Raw genomic sequence first — 26,318 nt, 5'->3', positions numbered from 1 at the left:
GCCAAAGTACCACATACTAAGCCTGCTAGCATGAGACGTAAGCAGAAAAGACAAGTGTTCTCACCACCTACCTATACCTACCACATAGTGAATACCAAAGTACCGCACTCGCCGTACAAATGCTGTGCAAAAACAGCGATGCCGCGACCCAGCAACAACCGACCTTGGCACCATTGGCCGAATGTAGACATATACTTTTGCGCTTCACGATAACCAGACATCAAAGATAGCCAACCAAGCAGGTCAGCAAAAAACCATGGATCAAGTTCCCAGCCTTCTCTTCCGTTGAATCTAGTTGGCTGTCTGTCCTTGTTGATCTTCGTCTACTTTGCTCTGGCACACGGGATCTCCATCCCCGTCCCTACTTTTCACTGCGTGGCTTGGGCCAGATCGGGAACCAGGGGGTGGGAAAGCGGCTGATGGCCGCTCTGGGCTGATGGCACGTAAATCGCTCCCAGAGAATACCACTCTGTGCTAGGATGGTTCTCTTTCCAGATGCTCTGCTCGTTTGTTTGTCAGTTTGTTCCTTTCTTTCTCTTTCTATTGCTTCTCTTCCTACGGGGTTCCCTTTGTAGCTCTGGTTACCAGTTAGTCTTGGTTCTCGGGTTGTTCCGTTGTACAACGGGCCTAGTTTGATGTGCTGAAAACAGATATCGTCTTGCAAGTCCGGGGATGGCTAGACTGGCCAACTTCTCGATGCAAAGAAATACAGTTCCAGGTGCGGGCTGACGGTCACTCTTGTTGGCTTGTGCTGGCTGTTCGGGAGAGGGTTGAAGACAACCCTGGTACCCCGGCTGTGGCAGTGGCGGAAACCGACCAGCTGGACTCTGCTTCTTTTGCAACCCCTGGAGGCGTCGAGCACAACGTGGACGGCGCCCGGAAGGCGTTCCTGGTGGTTACAAGATGAAATGCAGATAATGCTTGTCATGAATGATGGTACAGTACAGTACAGGTTAGGGTGTGGTCCAAGTCTCTAGGTCAGGTTATCGTGGTAGAGAAAGCGGTTGTCAATATGTAAAATAAGAGAATGTTGGCTCCGGTGTGAGTGGACGTATACAACGTGGCAGGTGAACACCTTTTTTTTTCTTTTTTTTTTTTTCCCTTTGCTCACCCAGTCACTTACTCATCTCCCAATTTTGCAGACGGGTCCCACTGGTCTCTAGCTAGTGACCAGACCAGACCCCTGGCTGCTAAGCTTGTGGTTGTCAAGACTGAGGTCCCGACATACATACAGTACATACCTATTAGACTACTCCGAAGAACAAGAACAACAACGAGAATAAGAACAAGAAGGGGGTGAGATGGCTGCGAATGGCTTTGGGCTAAAGTTGGACCCTGAATTTGAGATTCTCGACCACAGCCAAGTTGGGGAACCAACGATTAGGCGACGTCAAGTCCGAGACCACCTGAGACTAAGTTAAAGGATGGGCATTCTTAGATGAATTCAAATTCAAATCCAAATCCAGGTCCGTGTTGAATCGCCTAGTCGAGAAAAAGAAGAGAAAAAGATGGAAAGAAAGAAAACCCCAATAACCTCACGGAGGAGAGTCCGGTACAGGAATGGTCAGTCCCAGTTGGAGCCTGAAGTGGCCAGCCCAGAGCCTAGAACGTTTTCCTCAAGGGCTCGATGGTTCCAGAGTTCTGGGGTGCAGTGCAGGTTTTCACGGTAGTTGTACTTCTCTGAATGAAGGCTTCTGGATTATTGGCATGGATGCACACTGATGCCGTACCTGAACTGAACTGAACTGAACTGAAGCCATGGGGCCAAAATAAGCAAACAAGAGGCAAAATCAAGAGAAAAAGAAGGATAACGGGCATCTAGCGGCAGCCCCAGTGCCATCATTAGCGCTTCTCTTCTTCTTCAAGACAACAGGGATGCTATCTGTATATCTTATCTTATTTTATTTTTCTTCATTTCCTTTCATTTCAAAAGTCACCAAAGACTATGTTATATACTCTGTGTACTCTGTTGCACAGCTTCAAGGACCGCTCAGAAAACCCAAAGGTAACCTATTATGTCTACCATCCGCTCAGACCTTTACCTACCAGCAGGGGTCAGAAACCGACGAGCGAGCCTCATAAGCCACATCCAGTTTTTCCCCTGCCAAGATTTGCCTTATCCTGTTATCCCAGCATACAAAGGCCCTGGCTCAACGGTATGGCTGATCTTAGGTACATTCGTCGTCTTGAAACATGTCTCAGGAAGAGAACAGAACAGAATACATTTAAACAGGTGTAACAAGGCCAGTGGGTGAAAAAGGAAACGCATTTTAGTCACATGAGATTTCTTAACACCATTATACTACGTACGTACCTACGTGTTCCTGGATACTACCTACCTACAGTACATTATTGATCAATTTCACCATCTTGCAGGATACGTACATATCCATTGTACAGATATTTCGTCAATATTGGCAATGACCGCGATATGAATCATTATCGCCAAGGCCAAGCGTATTGCTTCCATGCCCGCTCGGAATGTCAGGGCCCCCTGTTGCGCTCCCGCATCCATGGTTCGACTTGCATGGAGCGTAGATCAACAAATAAATATTGGGAATTTGCTTTGTCTTGGCTCTGATCAGCGAGCAAGCCCGCGCTGCAGTTGCAGAGCCTTGCAGCAGCCTATGACTGTGACCGACTGCGATAACTGTGTGCTGATCGTATCGAATGTATCCGTATGCATGTACCATATGCAAAAGCACAACTATTTTAACATTGCCTATAGTAACTTATGATCTTTGCAGATACAGCACAAAAATGCAAGCTACTAGCTGCTCTCCTATCCAATAACACGGTAGGCTCTGACACCCAACATGCCGCATATTGGATTACTCCGATACCCCTGTCGAGCATGCTGCACAGTGACCCGTCATTACGCCCTTTCTTTACGGATACCTGTCTACTATGTTAGGTTGCCTTGCCTTGCCTGTCTGTCTTTCTTTCTTTCTTTCTTTCTCTCACTGTCTATCTGAATGTCCGTGCTTTCTTACAGTTACAATCATGATGGACCCCCTTGAGCATTCCCCAGGTTTAATTGTTCAATGTTGCGCTGAGAACTTTGGGGTGACAGTGATTTCTAGTAAGCGGCATAGGTAGCATAAGCAGCAGTCTCATCTCCCTGTTCCATATCGCCATTAGTCTGGGCTGTATCCGTATATTGGTAGCCTTGCGGAGAAACAGAACGACGAGCAAAAGCATTCCCATATTATCAAGAAGCCTTGTTCATTTCCATCTTCTCAGGAACATGAGTTAGACCAAGCTATCGAAAAAGGTTGGGCCTCTCTCCCACCGGATCGCTGTTCCATATCCCCCTGTCCTAGTCACCTTATACCCCTGCCCTGTATCTTATGTAGCACACCCCTTCTCTTTTCTCCTGACGCTCATTCAACAAGGGGGGCTAATGCTAGTCGAGAGACCGGGGAGAACTCTTAGTCTCTAAGACCATCGTGGATCCCGGGCACAACGCCAACGCCAGCGCCAGTGCCAGCGCCTTGCCCTGGCCTCCCTTGTCCCTTGTCCCCCGACCCTCGCTCCTCGCGCTTCCGCCGCCATCGACGGATAGGCTCAGCCATGCTAACCAAGCTCCTGGGAACGCATCGAGAAAAAGAGGCGCTCAACTCCCGCCGGCAAACGACGCAAGTCATCACTGGTAAACTTTACCAGCAGCCTCTTCCCCGACTTTGTTCCCTTTTGGGTACTGGACTCTGCTTCTCTGCCACCATTTTGCCCTTGACCTACCCGCTTGATAAAGCCCATCGGGTAAGGCGGGCAAGCCATATTCCTTTGCTTGGTAAGTATGTCATGTAGATGAGCCAAGTCGCTGGAATGAATGTGGGCTGGAATACAATGCCAGGCTTGTCCTTGACTTGAATGCATTCGCCCCATTAAGCTTTGCCTTAGTCCTTGGGTGCAGTACTGTACTGTATACTGTAGCGTGCATGGCGACGATGGAAATAGTCTAGCCATCCAAATCACTTGAGTATCGTATAGTACGTACATGTGATGATTATTGATGGAAACCGAGCAGTAGTAATTTCGCGGCGATTGTTATTTTTCTGCAAATGTAATTCCGGTACCTCTATACCTACTCTAATGTACAGAAGGAGGGAACCTTGAACTACCTAATGTTAAACCTTGATTGGTTGAAAGTTGTCTCTATGCAGTATGTACATAAATAGAGAGAGAGAAGACATGCCTAGGTAGAGCTTGCACGGGTAGATAGATGTGCAGTAGCCTATTGCCAACCTGGAAGGGGTCGGCGTCATATCACCCACCACCTTAAAAGCGAGCTCCATCAAGATCTTCGCAAATCGACGATCATAGCCCAATGCGTATAAGAGCTTGTGTAACGACACTATCTTGGTAAAGTACTGTATAGCATGTACTTTGTATCCTCACGACGAATGGTAAGGCTGCGCTTGGCCAACCCGGCTGTATTCAACTCCGCAGCATGTCTTTCATCCTGCATATTGCCAAGAAATAAGAGATAAGATATTAATGTGGTAGACATTGACACAAATCCACAGCTCCAAAACGGTTCTCCATGTTTTTGATCAGCATCTTGTTTGGCGCTAGGACGATAAACTACCTAGGTAACAATGGCAGTTGGCAGGAAATAAGGATGTCTACCAAGCGATAAGCTAGGCTTGATAGAGACTGGTGGCAGTGTTCCCTCACATATTGACTGAATGTTGACGCAACGGCACAAACATGACATCCAATCTCAGGTGAATTGTGATTGAAGGTCTCAATGGGACCTAGAAGCCCGGCCGCCTGAGACAGCAATATCAAGACAGAAACCCCTGCCGCATATACTGTACAGTACCTACTATCTTACGGTTGGTTAGTCCAGCTAGGTTGTCTCGCAATAGCGTACATGTTGGGGGAGTTGCCCCTAGCTTGCTGACAACGGTTTCGGAGAAGATGAAGATCAAGATCAAGATGGAGATGGAGATGGAGATCAAGATGAGAGAGTGCACTCAATGTAGGTGATCTTCAGTGGCTGCACATAATTATTCCTTGTGCTGTATCCGCAGATACTGCACTCCTTTGCTATTGGTATGCGAGGGGCTGCGGTAGTGGCAAGCAGAATTGTATTTCAGGCTCGTCTTCGTCTTTCTTTGTTTGACACTTTTCCTCTTGCATTGTTTCCCAACTCATGCAAGGCCTTGCGTTGCAATGCCAAGAAGATACGTATACGCGACTGATCAAACCTTGCCATGATTTTGACAATGGAAATCATAGTGCTTCGGCCGCGGGACAAGGCCCAGACTCAGCTGAGATGATGCTTTGGGGCCGATCGCTAGGTCTGGCAAAGCTTGGACATGGACAGACTGGGTCAGCGTTGGCTATGGGCATGGACATGGACATGGACATGGACATGGGGACCAATAACGCCTGTCATGTATCCGTAGATGTGCTCATATCACACCGCATCCCTTTTTCATGAAATTCCGTGGTAGGCTTCAGTTCAGATTGTGGTCAAGGGCAGAATACTCCGACACATCGGAGATAGTATAGCGTGCTTGAATATTTCGGCATCCACTAAGGGGTTAGCAGGTAGGTACTAGGTAAGTATACTTCCATGACAAGTACATAAGTACTAAGCTACGTGCTTTTATCACTGTACTGTACTTTTGCTCATGGCTCTGTTCTAGTCTAGTCCTCCTGTGAGTACCTCTCGGGGCAGAGTAGGTAGGTATTATCTGAATTCAATGACATTCATTCTCGCTTGAACAGTAAAAATGACATGAATACTTACCTATAGGCAATATATCAAGACTGTCATAAATATTGCTCTTGGCCTACCTTAGTACTCAGTACTCACTCAGCCGTGTACCGAATATGTCTATACCAACGCAAGACTTCATCACATGGTTGTATTCGTCTAACATGACCCTATTCGGGCTAGGGGGACATGCTAATATGTTGACGTTAATCTACTTAACGACTAGTGACAACAGGAGATGAGGCTCTGGTTGTCTGGAAACACGCCAATAGCGATGGGATTGAAAGATGAATAGCCCCATGGCGGAACAAGAGATGGGTGGCGAGATTGTGAATTTGGATTTGGATTTGGATTGAAACAGCATTGTCCAAAATTGAAGCAATGGTCGAGATTTAATTTAGCACAAAACCAACTCAAGGAGTACAGTACAGTCAGTATAGGAAGCTTATTCCCATGGTCTCGCGACATGTAGAAACCCAACATTAATTGTTCCTGCGACTCCATGCTTGTCATGACTGTTGATCACCATACTGTGTCTCCCTTGTCTAGTCTTTTTTGTTTCCTTGGTTCCATTGTTTCGGATCTTATCAAGTGTCCTACAGGAAGTAAAGCTTCTTTCACAATGGCGAGACACCCATCTGCTTTGCGGGGTAAAGCACCCAAGAAGGCGTTACTGTATCTTGGTTGAGAGCTGGAGCTGATTCTGAGAGACGACCGTTGGTACTGTAATTTGTAGTGAGTGGATCATTAATGGGCGGATGACGGTACGAATACATTAGGTGCTGTATGGTTAGGTATCTACTACTGTAGGTAGGCTGCGGAATTCTACCGCCGCAACCAAAAGCCAAGAGCCCCTTTCTGGGGTGTGTGGGGATGATGGATGATGGCACCATTAGACTGACTGTAGATGGCATTGGTTCATCCGTGACATCGTAAAGCCGAAAAAGATTCGATAGCGTCGCTCCAGTCCAGTCCAGTACTGTACCTTACTTCTCAGTCCTCAGTCAGAGCTGTTCAGCCTGTTCTGTTCGTTAACATGGAAGGATGGATACGCTAACAGAACATATTCGCCCAGGTTGCCGAAAGGATAATGCAGTCTTGACCAAATGCTCGGGCAGTTGGTATGACAAGTTGAGTTGATCAATCAATGTTTCCGATGGCCAACTACATAGTATAGCATCCATAGCATAGCATCCATAGTAGTAGTTTCACCGTCAGCATAACTCTATCCAATTGAGTACTGTACTGTAGCATACCATTGCCGAACTGACAGATTCCCAGAGCCCTTTAGACTAGCTCACGAGTTAATATGTACTGTAAACTACAGATGATCGCCTTTGCGTCTGCTCGGCAATGCATACATTCTTTTGTGGCAAAATGTCAGGTCGATGCGATGCGATGCGAAACCTGGTGCCATGTGCCAGGGAACAGATCCTCTCCTCCAAAGCCAGGGGCACCCGATAAACTAAATCACCTAACCGCAAGCCATCCGTGTGCCAAATCAAGTTGGTGTGCCGCAGGTCAATGGCGTCTACCGCCGGACGGACCTGGTGGCCCACAGTTGGACGATAAGGCTACCGATACCTCTACTGTACAGTAGACTCTAGCATAAACGTCACGCCAGTGTTGGTTGTGTGTTGACTGACATGGAGTCTAGCCCGAGCACTGACGAAGCGGGAATCGTGCCATAAGGCGGGGCAGTTGAAGATCCAGACCAGTCGACCACCATCCCAATCCCATCCCATCCGTCTAGTCTCTAGTCTACCTAGTCTACCTAGTCTAGGCAGTCTACCCAAGATTGAATTCCTCGCCCATCCCGGTGGTGCGGGACGTGATGAATCCAGATTTCCATCATGGCAAGATATCAAAATCGCCGACGTTTTACGTATCACAATAATGAATGGTAAAGAGCTTATTCACAACTTGACCCACGCCTTTGGCTGGGGATACGCGAGTCGAATCGAATGGTAGGTACAGATACCCAGTTACCGTTCCGAGACAACCCATTTCGGTACCTGTTCATGGCTGCAAGCGAACTTGCACGACAGAAATGGATACGAAGAAATGGTAATCTGATATGTGACAATATCATCAACATCAACCGCAAGGCAAGGTGAAAACATGGTATTTGTGCTGAGAATAGCTGAGCCGGCTATCCATGCTCTACCTATATGTATGTGGTGCGACTGTTGCACCATCAGGGGTTTAGATCAGGCACAGCACAGCGATAATCTGTTGAGGTATTGACTTGTTTAGAACCTGGGTAGTGTGTGCGTGTCTGATTGTTCATGGAGAGAAAAGAAAAAGATATTCATCAGCAATTGCCATGCCATGGCCTGGAAAGAAGAGCGGCTCAGCGAAACAGCGCTAGTCCCTGACAATCACTGTATACCTAGGTCACTCACTAATGTATTTTATTTACCTGCATCTGTAGTAATCTCTAATCTCCGCTCACCAACGGGGATAGCCTGACACGTTCTCGAGGGTCAAGTTCTCGATTCCAATGATACAGGATCCCCCCAATGGCTCTATGGATAGGATCCTTCGTTTTATTTGCAGGTACCAGCAGTCTCTAGACTACTATACTCTCTTCCAACCTCAAGCAGCCGCAAATGGCACAGATCTGCACAAAAGATCCCTGCGTCGATCGTTTCTGGTGGCGTTTCGTCTCCAAGTTTTTCTCAGGCTATCTGTATCTGTATCTGTATCTGTATCTGTAGGCTAGCTGACTTTGGTCGATTTATCAAGACGTTGGAGTTTTTGACATGTGTCGAAGCCCCCGATGACCTCAGACCTTTTCCGTATGAATTCGTCTACTGTACGTCTAGGCAAACACGGCATCTTGATGGAGTTCCAGAGTGTTGCAAGACATCCAATGTGATGAGGATGAGAGACTCCAGCTGAACAGAACATCCATGAATCTTATCTACACCCCGTCACCAGGGGGCGGCCGCCCATGATTGGTCATGTCGACTCGACTCCCTGCAAAGACATTGGATATTTGCGGACTTTCTTTTTTTTTTTCATGACCGGTGAGGGTACACAATCCCCAGCATGGACTCGAGCGAGCCACGCCCTGCGACAGCGTATACGATGCCATGGCCAGGTCCTCTAATGCATGCGCCCTCTGCAACGTTTTGTTTGGTCTGTTGCGGTAGCTTATTCACTGATGACCGTTGATCCTTGGGGTTTTCCACAACTGGACATTCTGCAGCATGCTGACTGATTCAGACAAGGACTTCCACTGCAATAAGGAATTGAGTAGAGATGCGATGGACTGTTCAATGTCAGGGGTAGGTATAATACCTAAGCTCCGGCAAGGGCGTTGAATTCGTGAGTACAGTACTTGTGATGAAAAGACACAAATGCATGCTGCTGTGGAACCTGCAGTGCAGAAAAGCTACTTTTAGCTGCATCACCTTATCCATAAGCCCCAAGTTCACAGCTTCAGTCCCAATAGATGGGCGGTGGCTGCAAATTGGCATTGCTAGAAATGTATAGGGAATGGCCAGAGCAGCGGCAGCTCCAGACCTCATAACAAAAATCTGCACCAGCCCGGTCGTAACAAGTTGCTATGTACTCGAGTACATAATATAAATCACTGGCATCTTTGGCCGCTCTTGGCTATAATTGCTGAGGGTAACATGCACCACTTCCGACCTCAGTCTTATTATCCCACAACCAGCGGGTTCAAGTATACCACGTTAGTTCTTGAACCCGGCATCTAAGACGCGGACGGAGATAAGCTCACTAGCATCGTGATACGATATTGCTGCTTCCCAAGTCGTTGGTAGGAGGCTGTAAGAGACACCGGATCAGGCTGTGTACCATGGGACGAAAAGCGGCTTCAGTTACCTCCATTTAAAAAAAGAAACGAAAAGAAATGCATTGATCAACATGTGGACCTGGCAACATGGGGATGAATCCGTTCGCTTGACCCTGCAGGCATAACGTACTGTAGATCCTGATGATGAAGTAGGCATGTATTTATGGAACATGATCAACAAGCAGCACCCGGGGCTCTTGATAATTATCGCTCATGGATATATCCTTGCTATGATCTGCGCTGGGTAAGCCCTTTAAGCTTGAGCAATCTTGATGGAAGATTTGCTGACAATCCGGACAGTCTACCCATGTTGATGTTCATCCTCATCTCTTATTATAGCCAAGGTGATTCACTCAACAGACGGGGGGATTCTTTCGCAGGCAATAAGCTATCTTATAACCAGTTGTCTTCAGGTTGCCTCCCTTAGTACCAGTACTTGGTCCTGTGCCCGTCCTGCGAGCTGTCTGATGTCGTCGTTTGCGACATGACCATGCTTGGTTCCAAGTAACTGCGAAATGCTTGGCTATGGTGCAAGAGCCTTATGCACTACCACACTGAAAACTATGTGCGACGCATTTGGTCTTGAACGATAACCCCAATGGCACAGGAAATCCGCTGAGACTTGAAGGTGCTGGCAGAACCACAGTTGGTAGTTCAATCTGGTCACTCTCGACTTCTAAGCTTGTTGATATTGTTGTTTGTCTGGTCGTCTCATCTCAAGGTTTAGATGCTCTATGGGGGGACTTCATTACCTGCAGCAGTGCTATTTCCTTCGCCATGATTCGCATTAGTCGCTGTTAATGGAGGCTCCATCTTCTCTGTGATCCCTTCAGGTTCAATGTCTCTCTCTACCTAGTCCATGTAGCTATGATGACCGGGACTGTAGTCTGTCAACCAGAACAGTGTTGGAGAACTTACATATGGACAAGACTATGTGCATGGTAAACAAAAGAATCAGGTTAAGTATCTGTTACGTGTTAAAGTAACGGGTTTGGCATTTGATCGATCTATCTAGGGTTTTGTGGCTTCCCAGTTCTCTTGTTCGAACTTTGAAGGCTGGCACGAGCATTGGAAAAGACGAGCTGCCTACTGATTTACTTCAGAAGCTACTCAAAGCAACATGTGATCGATATGTTCTTCGTATAAATAAACCTTTGTTATCATTTCTGGGATATCGCATTGTCACAAAAGCTTGCTAGGTTGATGGAACGATCCGCCGCAACTGGATGGTTATTGGAAGCCAAACGATTGAAGGGATTTTCAACTTGAGTTGACCTTCTAGGCAATTCCACTCCCGTTTTGCAACTTTTAATACAAAAGACCGAGTCGAAAATTCTATTTCGAACTCTTTCCAGGTGCAGCGTCTCCCAGATGAAAGGTAATAATACTCTAGGGTAACTAACTGGGATGGAGCGCTTCTTCCTTGATATGACCTAAGTTCACTCCTGAGTTTTCGGAACTGGTTGAGATGATATACATTGGGTGCAACTTTGTGGAAGGGCCATTTTGCCTGTGACTCTTCTTCAGCTGCTGGAACTATGTCGCTAGGTCAACAATACTCCGCATGGCAGATCATGACATTACTTCCTCGTCCCGTGTGCGATTCACTACAAGCTACACTATGACCGCTAATAGATTTGGTCTGACTGTAGAGTCGCGGGGATTGATAAACGAGCTTCGCACTTTTGAGAGACAACATGCCAGATACAGTAATAAAAGCAGCTTGTGATATCATTAAAGCCGTTACCAGTAACTTAACACTTGATTATACAAGACAAAATCATGAAACGCTTATACCAACTTCTTATATCCATTTTATACTTGTCATTCTTCAGACTTGGCTTATAGTTTTGAAGCAGGGCTGGGAGGTCCGGCCTGAGTGATCTCATTGTATAGAAGTCTGTATCCTAGTTAGCAATTGTTCTCGAATGTTCTCGAAAATCGTCGTAATGGGCTGCACTTACGTTGTAAGGAAGTCGGCATAATCCTCGCCAGTGACCTGACCAGCAAAGTACTGAGCAGCGAGATGGTACTTGTTACCCTTGGGAGCAGAGGCAGCAAGTTGATCGGCAGCTTCCTTGAGAAGCTTCAGAGCATATGCCTTGTCAACACGCTTGCCATCGGCGGTGCTAACACCATGCTTGACCCATTGCCAGAGCTGACTGCGCGAGACCTCAGCTGTGGCAGCGTCCTCCATAAGGTAGTTGATAGGGACACAGCCCACTCCTCGGATCCAGGCCTCCATATAGCCGAGACCGATGTTAAGGTTCTTCTTGATACCATCTTCTGTGATGGTGCCAGGGACGTTCATGTTGAGCAAATCGTTTTGTCCGATCGTAACATCATCTCTGCGTACAAAAAGCTGATTGGGAGTGGGCATGTGCTTATCAAAGATCTCGGTAGCGATGCTAGCAAGGGCAGGATGAGCGACCCAGGTACCGTCGTGTCCAGCACGAACTTCACGGAGCTTATCAGCACGCACACCCTCCATCGCCTTGTCGTTGGCAGCGTCGTCGTTCTTGATGGGGATCTGAGCAGCCATGCCACCCATAGCGTGAACTCCTCGCTTGTGGCAGGTTTGGATGAGGAGCTTCACATATGACTCCATAAAGGGCACAGTCATCGTGACGGCAGAACGGTCAGGAAGGACAAAGTTGGGGTTGTTGCGGAACTTCTTGATAACACTGAAGATGTAGTCCCATCGACCGCAGTTAAGGCCAGAGCTGTGGTCACGGAGCTCGTAGATGATCTCATCCATCTCGAAAGCGGCAAGGATGGTCTCAATAAGGACTGTGCCTCGGATTGTACCACGCGGCATACCGATATAGTCCTGAGCAAGGTTGAAGGCATCGTTCCAGAGACGAGCCTCGAGGTGACTTTCTAGCTTGGGGAGGTAGAAGTAAGGACCAAAGCCCTGACGCTGTGTCTCGAAAGCATTGTGAAAGAAGTAGAGACCGAAATCGAAGAGGGAACCAGAGATTGGTTCACCATCAACTGTAACATGCTTCTCCTCGAGGTGCCAACCACGAGGACGAACGATCAAGGTGGGCAACTTGCGATCGGTGCGAAGCTTGTACTCCTTGGGGCCCTGCTTGAAGTCAACCTGACGACGATTGGCGTCGTAGAGATTGACTTGTCCATTGATCATGCTGTCCCAAGTAGGGGCGCTTGAATCTGCCGATAAAGTTAGCGAACCGTTTTTCCTTTCCTATGCCGTGCAGCCAGAGGACTTCAGAGATCGCAATGGTTAGGACATGTGGGTTCAGCAGAGACTTACCCTCAAAATCGGCCATGTAAGTGTAGACGTTGGCATTCAGCGCGTTGACGACCATCTTCCGGTCAGTGGGACCAGTGATTTCAACACGACGATCCACTAGACCGGGGGCCGGAGCAGCGCCCTTCCAAGTAGGGTTCTCGCGAATGTGCTTAGTTTCGGGAAGGAAATCGGGCAGGACGCCTCTGTCGAGCTCGGCCTGACGAGTCTTGCGGCGTTCAAGTAGGCTCTTACGTCGTTCATTGAAGGAGCGGTGCAGAAGAGCAAGGAAACCTAGAGCCTCAGGAGTGAGAATCTTGCGATGGACATCGTCAACCTTGCCGGAGACAGAAACGCCTTGGAGGACAGAATCGAGAGATGCCATTGTGGTTGTGGTTGTGGCTGATCCTTGGAAGAGGTATAGGTGTGCTGATTTGACGGAAGGAGATAGAACAAGATAAATGTTTTATGTATAGGTAGTGTGGCCGGGACTTTCACGTGTCGATGATGTGAAGAGTGACGGTGATTCCGGCAATGAGATACCAATAACGAACGGCACGTGTAAAAAAGGCTCTGGCAACTGCCGTATAGAATTGTAGCTGATCGATGGGTAGAATTCGATGGTGTGTTTGAGATTTGGCTAAAAGCAAGAATAGACAATCAGCGTTATGATGGACAAAATATGAATATGCGACTTGCGACACAGGCTGTTATATAGCCTGGGTCGACGTCCAAATTGAAGTACACAGTAGCTGTGCTCCGCATATCGAGTTCCCGAAGGTGTTAATGGGCCTCGGACGACGGCCGAGGGGCGTCTCAGCATCTCAGCGTCACTGGTGCCGCCGGACCTGGGGAAGATAAAGTCATCCCTGCAGTATCAGAGTGCAACACCCCATAACTTCGCCTACGTAATGCCGAGATAATCTCGTATATTGAAGTCCGATAGACCAAACTTTGGGTCAATGAGACTTTGGCAGAGTAGAGAGCATCATGTATGACCTTACCCGAAGGACTCTGTAGAGGTTATTCAAAGGATTGCTAGCAGACCGATGGAAGTTCCATACCCGTGCCGTGCATCTCTCATTTCAGTGACCCGATCAAACGGCCATCGTCCGTCATGCTCGGTATTAGGTTGCCATCGGCCTGGCTCGGGTGGAAGGAGTGAAGCTCATGGGCTTGAATCGTCACGAAAGGAGACAAGATCTGACACTAAACGATTCAAGGTGAGCAGCATGTGGAGAAGGAGAGAAGGTGGCCAACTGCCGTGACGGTCCGGGGCAGGGGTACTTAGATCGCTAAAAAAAGGTACTTGCGGACGGACACGCATCCACCAAATTTAGCCGTGGACACGGGAACGACTATGTATGCCTTTAGCTGGGCTCATGTACCCGCGATTGGCAGAGCTTCCCCATCTTTGACAATGGCTGCATCGCCCATACCTGTTAGCCATGCCCATTTTCTTTGAAGGGAATGAACAGCTTCACCTTCACCTGCCTCAAAACCCCAGACTCGGACAAAGACCGAGAAGCCGCGATTCGCTTTGTATCGTCCTTAGAACATCCCAAATTCTCAAATCAAAATCCTCATGGACCTCGGCTACATTCCAAGCCTTTTAAGACACTGTCGGTCTCATCCTCCGAACTGCTACTAACCCTTGCCCACTACCAGTACTAGTTAATAAATGCACCTCACATCTTTATCATCCACCATGTGCTAAACATCTATATTACGCATTCTGGTCGAGTAAACTTTACCATACGTACAGATAGAGACTATAACGTTAGTGCTGAACAAGATACCTGTGCTTGCTTATCTCTATCGTGGACCTAAACATGGATCCATATCCAGATACTTACATACTAATCAAGCAACCGAGGCTGGCAACGGACAGTGGGTACCACTCAGCTTCGGAGCGATCATCCGAATACCCCAGCTTTTGTGTTGCTGCTTCGGATCTGTTCTCCGACTGCTGAGGAGTCTGGCCCAGGTACCCAAAGATGGATATCAATTCACGCAAACGAAATTACTCGATGATGTTATGTAACTATACTAGAGAAAAGAGATTCTCCCAACCATGGTTACTAATAGAGATTACAGGTTCGTGATTCAAACAGTCCTGTTGTTGCTTCTTTCATTCGGCGTACATACAGGCTTCCAATCATCACGATTGACGGCAAGCTTCAAGACCTGCGTCATGTCGAATAGAGCTATGGCGGTAGCATGCGTATGTTGTTAAGAGTCGGAGCCCAAGATTAGAGCAGTTGAAGTTGACATTGACGTGCCATTTGAAAGAGAGGAAAAGAAAAAGGAAGTCAATCGTGACCCACCAGGTTGCCAATGAATTTGGCGTTTTGGAGGTCAATGTTTACAGCCAAGATACATACGAAGATAATTATAATCCCTAGGTACTGTAGAGGCGTTAACTTGGAATTCTGATTTGGACCAAAGATCGGGGAATGTCATTGCTTTGTATATTGGTGCAACTCGCTGTACAACAAAATTGACATAAACCGTCGTGAACATGAATAAATGCGGAATATTGAAGAAGCTCTCCAGTCTCAATCGAAAGCTGCTGTCCGTTGTAGCCTTCGGCGTCAACTTGATATAGAAGCTTATTGATCTTATATAATCGTTATGTCATTAAACAACTGCCCGCTTTTCAAAGGGCTGTGGGCGACAAGTGGGATGAAGCTATCAAGAAAGACGCAATAGTCAACCCTCCCAAGCTCCTATCCTTTGCAAACAATAACATTCGCCGGTCCATGCGAATGCTAGGAAAACATGCCTTCCAAACCCGGTCCCTCAAAGCAAAAAGAACGAAAAAGAAAAGCGATGGTTCACACATCCAAACTCCTGACAACAAACAACTTGTACATGGCTCTGCAAAGAATATGATGATCCAACCAGCGCGTGACAACAGCTAGACGTTAGTAGTCGTCCCGCGGTGTAGCTTGGTCTCGACAAGCATAACTTTGAATGACACTGCGGGCTTTGACGTCAAGAATTCAGCGTCTTGATCATCATCTTTTGCTTGTTTCTATCGGAAACAATCAAGGCCTGTGTCTCGAACATCATCCTCATGGTGTCGACTACCCGATGAAAGCTGCTAGCAGCCCCACGCTCTTGAGTAAATCGAATAATGCTGAGTGGCTGCTTCTTGCCGTGCTCGATAACCGTGATGACCTCGGCTGCAAGGGACACTTCTTTGAGGTTCAAAACTAAAGGGTCGGGTTAGCGAAATGCAATGTCTCTAACATAGTCTGACGTACAGTTCTTATCCGCAACCCGTGCGAAGATGATGTTCCTTTGCTTGTCTACCTGTATGTCTCGAATGCCGTACTTGCGCCATTCCCGCAGGAGAATAGTAACCTCCTGTCGTGCGCGTCTTCTAGAAATAGTCATACAAATATGGTCTGTCGCTGGCTTGACTCTAAACAGACGTGCAAGCCAGTTCTGCTTGACCTCAATATTTCGTACTGGCCCGGAATTCGACTCATGCCATCTGGGCTGCGATATTTTCGTTGAAGTGCTTGTCTTACTAACAGCACTCAACTCCACAAAAGGTTCATCGTCCTTTTCGCCGGGCTCTTCTGTCATAGTTAAACCCATGTCCGATCGTAGGAAGAAATAAACTTACTTGCGATTGACATGATAGAGTCCCTTTGCTTGTTGCTCTTCCAAAAACTGAAGCTAAATGTTTTCTTTTTGGAGTGTGCATCTGTCGATGTAGAATCGCTTCGCTTCCCGTCGCTAGAGGTTGAATAAGAGTTGCAATCTTGCCACTCGACAGATTCTGGGCCATAACTGGACTCAACCTTGGAAGCACGTTTGAACCAAGATGTCTTCTTCTTCTTCACCATCGTAGAACTGTCATGCGAAGAACGGTCTAGTAGCGTCGTGTTTGCGGACGTGCCGCCATCTGCACTATGTTGAGACGTAGAATCTGGCCCTGAAAGTTGAACGAAGGGAATCGTATTCCCTTGGTGAGCTTCAGATACCTTCTTTCGGACATTTAGAGGTTCGGGAATCTTGACGGGACTCTCATCGCCTGGTGAGTGTACCACACGAATGCTATTTTCGACTTGGCTAAGGTAGTCAATACCTCTCAGTCTATCTACCCCTCTCTTTGTCGGCGTATGAGGAGGAGCTGACACGATACGAGCCTTGTCATTAACCACAGCCCCTGTTTCGTTAATGGATGGTAGAGCCGCGTTCAGTTTCGGCTTCTGAACCTGAACCGGAGCTGAGACAACTCGGCGCTCTACATGTCTAGTGAGCACGACTGGCTGGGCCACTTTGACTTGCTCGGCACGCAGTTCCTCCAAGTGTGAATCACCGGTCGCTGGTCGCGATCCGATAGGGGTTAGTGGTAGCATTAGCGAATGCTCATCGCAGCCTTGCACAGGGGTGGGTAAAGGCGGAAGAGGCCGGTTACTGAATGCCTTGGCTGTCATATCGAGACCATCTAGAGCCGATTCGTCCGGTGTATCGATAGTGAATGAGATGGGTGTTGATTCGTACTGTGTTCTTTCTGGTTCAGTAAGCGAGCCAGCAATAGAATCTTCTTCTATCAGTGAACTCTTGAAAGCTTCATCACAGTCCTTAGCAATGTTGCTACTGAAATGCCGCAGTTCTTCCTTGAAGATTTCCGAAGCATACCGTGATCCCAATGCTATTCGCAATGCTTGGCCAGAAGCACGCTGTGTGTTGGTTTGGGGCTCACGCCTATCTGCCGGTCTTGGTAGCACGTTACTCGGAAGATCTGGAGTGTCTGGAGTAAGTGATCGAGTCATCTCGAGCTGGTAGGTCGATCCTTGTTCCGTAACATAAGGTGGCATAGAACCACCTCTGTTCCCATTAGTAGATGTAGACCTCTTCCGGACGTGTGTAAAGTCGACTCCACGTTTATGACGCATGTTGCGTGCGTGTGGTGTGCCCTGCCGGCTGCTGTGCATAGACGATAATGACCCCCTCGACGATTGGAGCCGTCCTGTGGTGGAGTTTCTAGTTGAAGTCCCACGTCCACGTCGCGCGCTCGAGCCACTTCGAAGTGGCTTTGGATGCCCGACATAAGAGCCGTTGTCTAGATAAGGACGATGGTCAATATTTGATCTTGACTGACGGATATGGGAAACACCAGAACACAACATACTGTCGTCTTGGAGAGGTTCGCGACTTGAAGCTCTGTCCGGCTCAGTAGCATTCGATATCACGGTGAACCGTGATATGGAACGACCATGACCATTGCTATTCGGCTGCGTGAATTCACAAGTTGACACACGTTTCTTCCAGGTACCAGGCTTCATATGGTGATAGTCACTTGTCGAGTGAGAAATTTCGGGCTTGAAGTTTTCCAGTTGTTGCTCCCGGTAGTGATACAGCAACCAATAGAAAGCCTTCTGGTCATTGGGTCTGATGAATATTAGTACTTGCGTAGAGAAGAAACAAATAGTTGACTTACTCATCGCAGGTGAGCTTGAGCTTCAAGTCGTTATCACTAAACATGTGCCACATAGATCGCAACTGGCGAACCAGTTGAGCATCAACCTCTTTGATAGGCACAGGGGTGTATTGAAACCCTTTGCGTATATCAGGAGGCTGACTGTTGAGGTCGTTGAGATTGTCGAGATAAGCATACTTTCGAACAAGAGGATGGCGCCATATCTCCTTAAGGGTGATGCGTCTTTCTGGATTGACCTGCAGCATCCGCCTGATCAGATCCTCAGCTTCTGGGCTGAGGAAGCTTGGCATCTCGTACTGGCCCTTCTTCGTCCTAGCCATCATCACGCGTAAATCTGGATCATCGAAGGGAAGGGTCGCAGTGAGCATGGCGAAAAGGATCACCCCCATACTCCAAATGTCAGCCTTATCGCCTCGATATTGCCTATTCTTGAGGAGCTCGGGCGCTGCGTAGTGAGGACTGCCACAGGCTGTGGCAAGCTGGTGAGTGTCAGTTTGGTGGAGAGCGGCCATACCAAAGTCGGCAATTTTGATTTGAAGGTTGGCACTGATCAGGATGTTCTCCGGCTTTAAGTCGCGGTGGCAAATGTTGAAGGAATGACAATAGGAGATGGCACTGATGATCTGTCGAAAAAAGTAGACGGACACTTCCTCACTAAGGCGGCCCTTCAGATTGATAAAGGTGAACAGATCACCTTGATCGATATATTCGAGTATCAGGTAACTATGCTATTAGTATGAACTGTGGACGAGGCGGGACTGACAACACCTACACTTCTGAGCGATTTTCCCAAATATCATATATCTTCATGATGTTGGGGTGCTCAATGAGTTTGAGAATAGCCACTTCTCTCTCGATAGCCATGGGAACGCGCATTTCGCCGTCAATCTGGTCGGGCAGATTATTATCCCATTTGCTGAGAGCGGCTAGGCTGCTATCCTGTACAAGATACGCCATTCGTCTATTGACGATCTTGACAGCAGCTAGCTGGTTGGTGATGTTGTGGCGACATAGCCGTACGCGAGCAGATGAGCCTTTGCCGAGGGTCTTGCCCAACTGCCAGGGGCCGATGTGTGTCTTGTAATTCTTCTTGCTACGGCCGCTACCCGAGGAATCATAAGATGCAGCCGAGTGTCGACGTTCATCATCCATCTCATCTGGTGGTTTCAAAGTAGGCTGACCTTGAGGCATCGGGCTAGTAGTCTGGGTTTGTATATGAGGAGGTCGACCAGAAAAATATGCAGCAGGGTGCCCATAGCTTGCGCGTTGTGTATTGTTGACAGTCGACGCGTGAGGGCGGTCGTGGCGTGGTTTGTACCGACGAGCTTCTTGAGGGGGATAGTTGGAGTTGATCCGATCGGAAGCTTCAGACAACGGTGAACGGACAGTCGAAATCATGGTATCCGCCATTGTAATTACCGATTGCCGTTGCTGTGGTGAATCAACACATAATACTCGCAGCACCCAAACGTAGATCTTTCAAAAGTTGAGGATGACAAAATTGACTTTGCACATGAAGCTGGCGATGATGATGAATGATAGGTGCTGTTTGAGTCACGATGCTTCAGGTAGGCAGAGGCAAATATGTAGGTAAAGTATTAGTGCCGAGCGAGCAAACAAACCGTACAATGTATGTGGCCGACAGAAAAGCAGCAGAGCAGCTGTAAAAGAGAAGACGAGAGACGGAGACGCTGAGTGAGAGAACGTGGCTAATGAACCTGAGATCTAGGCCACCAAAGAAGATAGAAAAAGGAACGAAACGAGAGGCAAAGTCAAGTTGGGGCGATGGAAGGAAGTTACATCAACATCCATGGAATGCAATTTTTACAGTCAGAGAGGTTCTAGCAAGGCTGGTTGGTGGTGCCAGTGATGCTAAGGGAGAAAAGGCTGGAATACCATAGTTGTATTTGGCTGGCATGGACTTGACTGGCATCTGCCACCTGCACACACCTGCCCGCCAATCTGCCAACACCAAACCTCACACTCAGGTATGGTATGGTGGGGAATTCTGGTAAAACAAAGCTGGCCAAAGCTGAAATGGAGGGGTTTTTTTGCATCGAGGCATCGTGATGCATTCCAGTTTCTCTATGTGGTTCAAGACTATTTCCCAATAGTAAGACCTTATAGATGCTGCCACGGTACTCTCAAAGTAGGGAGGGTGCAATGGACAAACTTGTCGAAACCCATACAAATATCTAATTCAATGTGATGCTGCCCGCTTGGGAGCTGATGGCTGATGCCTGGTCATGCGAAGATGCAGGTAACTATACCGCATCACAAAGAAGCCGCATTGACGCAGGGAAGTAGATTTAACACCACATACCCTCGGTGACGAGAGAGCCAAAGGGAAATTAAAGGAGATCGAAGTTCGTTCACAGTAAACCTCATTCCGTTCCAGACTTCTGGAAACCAAACCGTGAGAGTAGCGTCACCCAGGAGTGGGTAAATCGATCGAGTATAGAGATAGCTGGACGGGCCTTTATGTCCAAATCGACAGTGATTGTTTCTTTCTTGAGTCACCATAACAAAGAGAAAGTCTGCATCTCCATTCAGCAAACATCAGATATGCGATCCTGAAAAGAAATTTGAGACGGGGTGATGAAGTCACAGGGCAGGAACTGGAATTCTAAGGGATGAAGTTGTCTGACTCTCCTTCAAGGGGCTCTTGGCACTCAGAATGACTAAGCTACGGATACGCACTTGACAGATGTGGTAAAGACGAGGGAGGCAGGTGGAGGTGGGTGTCAGAAGAATTACCTAGGTACCTAGGTACCTATCCTCTAAGGCTTGGGGTACAGAAATAAAGTAGCCTAAACCACAGCCTACCTAAGGCAGCATAAGGTGACCAAAACATTTCGTCTCTTATGCTCTCAGCGGCCAATTCTTCTGACACCCTGACGGGAGGGGATGGAGACTAGATCCCAATGAGATGCCGTCTCAATTAATTGGACGACTACGCTGCCTAGTACACATTATTGATCAACATCGTGCAGCAAATGAATGTCGGCTTGAGAATCAGTATCGCGATAATTTATATAATAGCGGCAATAGCTCTGGAGGCTATGGAAACCCAAGGTACCTACCTGCCTGGTAAGGTAAGTAAGTAAGGTAGCTAGGAACGATAGAGAAACTGAGGACTTGCTGGAGTGAAGCGCACTTATTGTTGTACAGTGCAAATACAGTAGGTTGTATATGTATCCGCTGTCTACCTAGCTGAGTACGAGTGCGCACGATAGTAACATATGAGGAAATCGAGTTGATGCGTCGTGTACAAATCAAGAGTTTATTGTTGGAGTCGGAGACTGCAATGAGGTTCAAAGGGTCCACTATTTCCGTCTGGGGACTGCAGGTACAGGTACAGGCACGCATTCCCTTTTACCCCACCACTTTAAACTGGTGCCCCATTTGCAAGGCGCGCATGGACGTGATTCAAGCGCGTTCAATTTCCATCTAACAACCATCCATGCCTCTTTGATACTCATAACGTCTTGACGTACGTACATCTTGCTCGACTTGCAGAACACACAACTGCACTCCATTCATCCGGCCTGATATACACTTCAAAGGTGCTGCCTGCCCTTTGTAGGCATGGCTCCAGAATCGTCTCGCCGCCGACGGCGTTCAGATACCGACGATTCCGACAATGGCAACGAATACGGACACGATTCTGGCTCCCCGAAGCGACAAAGACTTGATAAAAGCACGAATCCCAGCCCAGGCGGTGGACAACTTCTCGTGAGAGAAACGAACGGCACTTCAAGTGGGCACGACATGAACAATGCCTACCAACCAGGCGCTATCGTCCGAGTCACTGTAGAGAACTTCGTCACCTACGAAAAGGCCGAATTTCTTCCAGGGCCACATCTCAACATGGTCGTTGGCCCAAACGGCACTGGAAAGAGTTCTTTGGTGTGCGCCATCTGTCTCGGTTTAGGCTATAGCCCAAAGCACCTTGGACGTGCTGGTTCTGTCAAAGAATTTGTCAAGCACGGAAAGGATACTGCCACAATAGAAATTGAACTGCAGAAGCGACCGAAAGACCCCAAGAACTTTGTCATCAAGGTACAGATTCGGCGAGAACAGAACAATCAAAAGTGGTGGTTGAATGGCAAAGAGTCCAACCACAAAACGGTGCAGATGTTGATGCGCAAATTCAAGATACAAGTGGACAACTTATGTCAATTTCTTCCCCAAGACAGAGTTGTTGAGTTTGCTGCCTGCACACCTGTGGATCTTCTACGAGAGACACTACGTGCGGCCGCTCCCGAAGAAATGTTAGCCTGGCAAAAGCAACTCCAGGACCTTGACAAAGACAAGAAAGAGCTAGAACAGTCTACTCATGCTGACGAGGAGACTTTAAGAAACTTGGAAAACCGACAGCAAGGACTCCAGACAGACGTAGACAGACTCCGAGAGCGTGAGGAGATCATAGAGCAGGTCAATAATCTCAAGTCGGCCTTGGTTTTCGCCAAATACAAAGAGGCGCGCACGAGATTTAAGGACGCCAAGGAACAGAAAAAGCTAGCAGAAAGGTCTCTGGGACGTCTCGAACGCGACGCCGGCCCGTCCTTGGAGGCGGTGAATGCGAAACAACTTTACGCCCAGCGCATCGACGAAGCGATTTCGGGAAGAAGGGCTGCTCTAAAGAACGCAGAGGATGTCACAAAAAAGCTAGCGCGTGACGCGAGCACAGCATCAGAGAAGCTCAAAGAGTTTGAGAATCGCATTGAAGCCGAGCGCAAGGGATTTGATGCTAAAAGAAAAGAGCTCGCTCAGTCGAAATCGAAGATCACGTCCTTGCAGGCTGAACTAAGAAGTCGTCCAGAAGAGTTTAATCCTTCGGACTTTAACCAGAAGATTGTAAGGATTTCTTCATCTAACAGATGATACGTGCTAATAGTCGTGAAGCGAGGAGAAGAGCATGCCTTAAGAGAATTAGAAGGAGAGCAACGCGAAGTATCTGGTCAACGTGATGATATCAAGATCAAGGGCAAATCACTCAACAACGACATCCGACAAGTTGAGGAGAGCATTCAATCGCTTGAGACTCAACAAGGTCAGCAGCTCAACTTCATGCGAAAACATTTCCCCGATCTGGCCACGGCCTGGGATTGGATACAAGACAATAAGAAGGAATTCGAAAAGGAGGTTTTCGGCCCACCCATGATCAGCTGCTCTATCAAAGACGACCGATATTCAGATCAAGTCCAGTCTCTCTTACAGGGAGACGATTTTACTTGTTTTACAGCACAAACAAAGAACGATTACAAGAAGCTCTCGGATCAGTTGTATCGTGTTCAAAGCTTGTCCGTCGTGATTCGATCCTGCGCACAGCCACTGGGTGCTTTTCAGCGTCCAGTCAGCATGGAAGAGGCAAATGGTTTAGGGCTTGATGGGTTTGCTGTTGACTTTCTGGAGGGCCCGGAACCCGTTCTGGCAATGCTATGTGCCGAGAAGAGACTTCATCAATCTGGTGTTTCCTTGCGGGATCATAATGATGCTCAATATGATCGTCTTGTCCAGAGCGGTAAAGTTAATTCCTGGGCAGCTGGTAACCAGTCGTTCATAGTCAGGAGACGTAAAGAGTACGGACCTCAGGCGATGACGGCTGTCACCAAGAGTATTCCTCAGGGGAAATTCTGGACCTCACAACCTGTTGACGGGCAGGAGAAGCAAGAGCTGAACAAGCGCTTGGCTGAATTGAATGGCGAGAGAGAAATCTTCAAAGAGCAATACCGCGAGTTACAAGCCAAGATTCAGACAATTGAGGATCAAAAGAACAACAGTCATGATACCATTGTGAGTAACATTTGCTTTTTTGGTCCCCTGCTCGTCAGTGCGGGTATTCGATGCTGACCAGATCTAGACACGCCTCAAAATCGAGAAGAATACTTTGCAAAAAGAATATCAAAAATGGCAGTCTCTGCCCGAAAAGATCGGTAAGCAACGCCACGTTAATGTCAGTCTTCATATTTGCTAATTCGGCTTTAGAATCGGAGGAACGCTCCAAGGCGGCCCATGAACAAGCCCTGCGAGACACGCGAAAACGGATGGTCGAAACTAAGTATGAGTGGGATGAAGCGGTTATTCGCCGAGCTGAGCTAGTTCTTCGTCACAAGGATGCCATCGAAAGTATCCGGCAAGGTTATCAGGCCCTCCTTGAAGCGGAAATCCGTGGTATCGAGGCCCATTCCGATGTTGTTGGTCTCATGGCGCGGAACTCTCATATTATGCAGCGGCTTGACGTCGAGAGAGAGACACTGCGACAAGCCAGTGAAGATGCCAGTCGAGCCCGAGAAGAAGGCAACCGCCTTTCTGAAGCCGTGCAGCAGATGATCGAAAGTGAACCGGAAAAGCGCGACCTCTTCTCCGAGCTCTGTGAAGGGAAAACTTCTGAAGACATCCAAATCGACATTGGGGCTGAGGAGGCGAAACTCGAGTGTATGCACGTTCCAAATCCGAACGTGCTACGTGAATTCAAGAAACGTGCCGAGGAAATTACTCGGCTGACGCGGAAGATGTCTGGATCGACCGACAAGCTCAATGGGATAACCCAGGAAATTGATGAGTTGAGATCCAAGTGGGAGCCCCGTCTGGACGAACTGGTTTCCAAGATCAACGACGCCTTCGCGTACAACTTTGAGCAGATCAGTTGTGCTGGCGAAGTCCGTGTCCACAAGCCAGATGATTTTGATGCCTGGGCTTTGGACATTATGGTCCGTTTCCGGTATGCACATTCTCAACCCTCCATGGCACCATTTACATCTGTTCATTAGCTAACTATCTCCAGTGAAAACGAAACTTTGCAGCAATTGACTGCGCATCGTCAATCGGGTGGTGAACGAGCTGTTTCCACCATCTTTTTTCTCATGGCTCTTCAATCCCTCGCACAGTCACCATTCCGCGTTGTGGATGAGATCAACCAGGGCATGGACCCTCGCAACGAGCGCATGGTGCACGAGCGCATGGTTGAGATTGCATGCCGTGAGCACTCGAGTCAGTACTTTCTCATCACACCAAAGCTTTTGGCGGGCCTCAGATACGACCCAAAGATGCGGGTGCTTTGCATTGCGAGTGGCGAGCACATGCCTCGAGAAGGTCGCAAGCTTGATTTCAGGCGATGCTTGAGGGTTCAAAGGGGGCTCATGGCAGCCTCCGCGTGAGATCCAGAACCATTTCAACCAGGATGTATGTATTTTATTTAGTAGCGACATAAGTGAGATTGTAGGGTGTGATAAAAGATTTGGCGACAAGGGATTGATACCATTAGGAAGTGCGAGATGCGGCTGGCGTTAATAGAACTTTACATGACCTGAATACTCAGTACCCAGCACAGCAGCATGGTTACTAGCAGAAGAACGGCATACATTCGAAAGAGATCGCTGAATTTTAGGTAGGTGGATTATCCTGTGTCGTGTCATGCATGTGCTTTTATGCCTAATCAGCCATTGATGAGAGGGTAGAATTAGACACTGACTCTGAAATCAAACATCATTTATTCATTCATCTTTCTCACATACGACCACGCTCTTGCTCACTGAAGCTAAGACTACCTATAAAACTGTAGTAATCAAAGAGCACCTGCCCTGTGCCTCAAAGTTCTTCTGTGACATCACAGTTGAAGAAAAGAAAGGGTTTTATTTTACATGTCGATTCCTGAAAACCAGGGGGAAAGAACAACTAGGATATGAAGTAAATCAGCCAGCCCAAGTGAAGAGCGGGGAGGAGGGGATCATTGGCCGGCCCTTCCGCGAAAAGCATTAGTTTTCAAAAAAGCCCATCAAGTTAGAAAGAAAGAAAAATAAAAAGGAGTAAAGAAAAGAAGATGATTACACGCAAAAATGACAGAGCTGCCACTTCAGACAACTAGAACTCCATTCCACCTTTGCGAAGATCGGGATGTACAGACATTGACCATCGACCATAAATCAAAATGAAGACGGTGGGTATATTTGCGTCATGAAAGCGTATCGGTATCCAGGAATTATTTGTGATTAGGATTGTCGGGGCTTGTCCCCGTCACTGTGGTTTTCCTCCGTGTCAAGTC

At 47.8% G+C, this 26,318-nt stretch overlaps 3 protein-coding genes across 3 annotated transcripts; 1 reads left to right on the top strand and 2 right to left on the bottom strand.

Moving 5' to 3' along the window:
- Positions 1-11,399: 11,399 nt before the first annotated feature.
- On the bottom strand, positions 11,400-13,195 carry FIESC28_06963 (uncharacterized protein; the record flags this gene model as incomplete). The annotated part of the gene is made up of 3 exons (XM_031161105.1): positions 11,400-11,457; positions 11,522-12,731; positions 12,835-13,195. 3 exons carry the CDS (start codon positions 13,193-13,195, stop codon positions 11,400-11,402), a joined length of 1,629 nt encoding a protein of 542 aa, XP_031014803.1.
- A 2,612-nt stretch (positions 13,196-15,807) lies between these two features.
- On the bottom strand, positions 15,808-19,681 carry FIESC28_06962 (uncharacterized protein; the record flags this gene model as incomplete). Its single annotated transcript, XM_031161104.1, has 6 exons — positions 15,808-16,028; positions 16,080-16,400; positions 16,448-17,893; positions 17,963-18,222; positions 18,272-18,994; positions 19,044-19,681. 6 exons carry the CDS (start codon positions 19,679-19,681, stop codon positions 15,808-15,810), a joined length of 3,609 nt encoding a protein of 1,202 aa, XP_031014802.1.
- A 2,178-nt stretch (positions 19,682-21,859) lies between these two features.
- FIESC28_06961 (uncharacterized protein) lies at positions 21,860-25,434 on the top strand (the record flags this gene model as incomplete). The annotated part of the gene is made up of 5 exons (XM_031161103.1): positions 21,860-23,131; positions 23,180-24,070; positions 24,138-24,210; positions 24,263-24,998; positions 25,062-25,434. The coding sequence occupies 5 exons, from the start codon at positions 21,860-21,862 to the stop codon at positions 25,432-25,434; spliced, it is 3,345 nt and encodes a 1,114-aa protein (XP_031014801.1).
- Positions 25,435-26,318: the final 884 nt, after the last annotated feature.

This window comes from Fusarium coffeatum (genome assembly GCF_003316985.1).
Source record: "Fusarium coffeatum strain FIESC_28 chromosome Unknown BRIP53273_contig_150, whole genome shotgun sequence".
NCBI lineage: Eukaryota > Fungi > Ascomycota > Sordariomycetes > Hypocreales > Nectriaceae > Fusarium > Fusarium coffeatum.
This window is presented reverse-complemented; position numbering and strand designations above follow the sequence as displayed.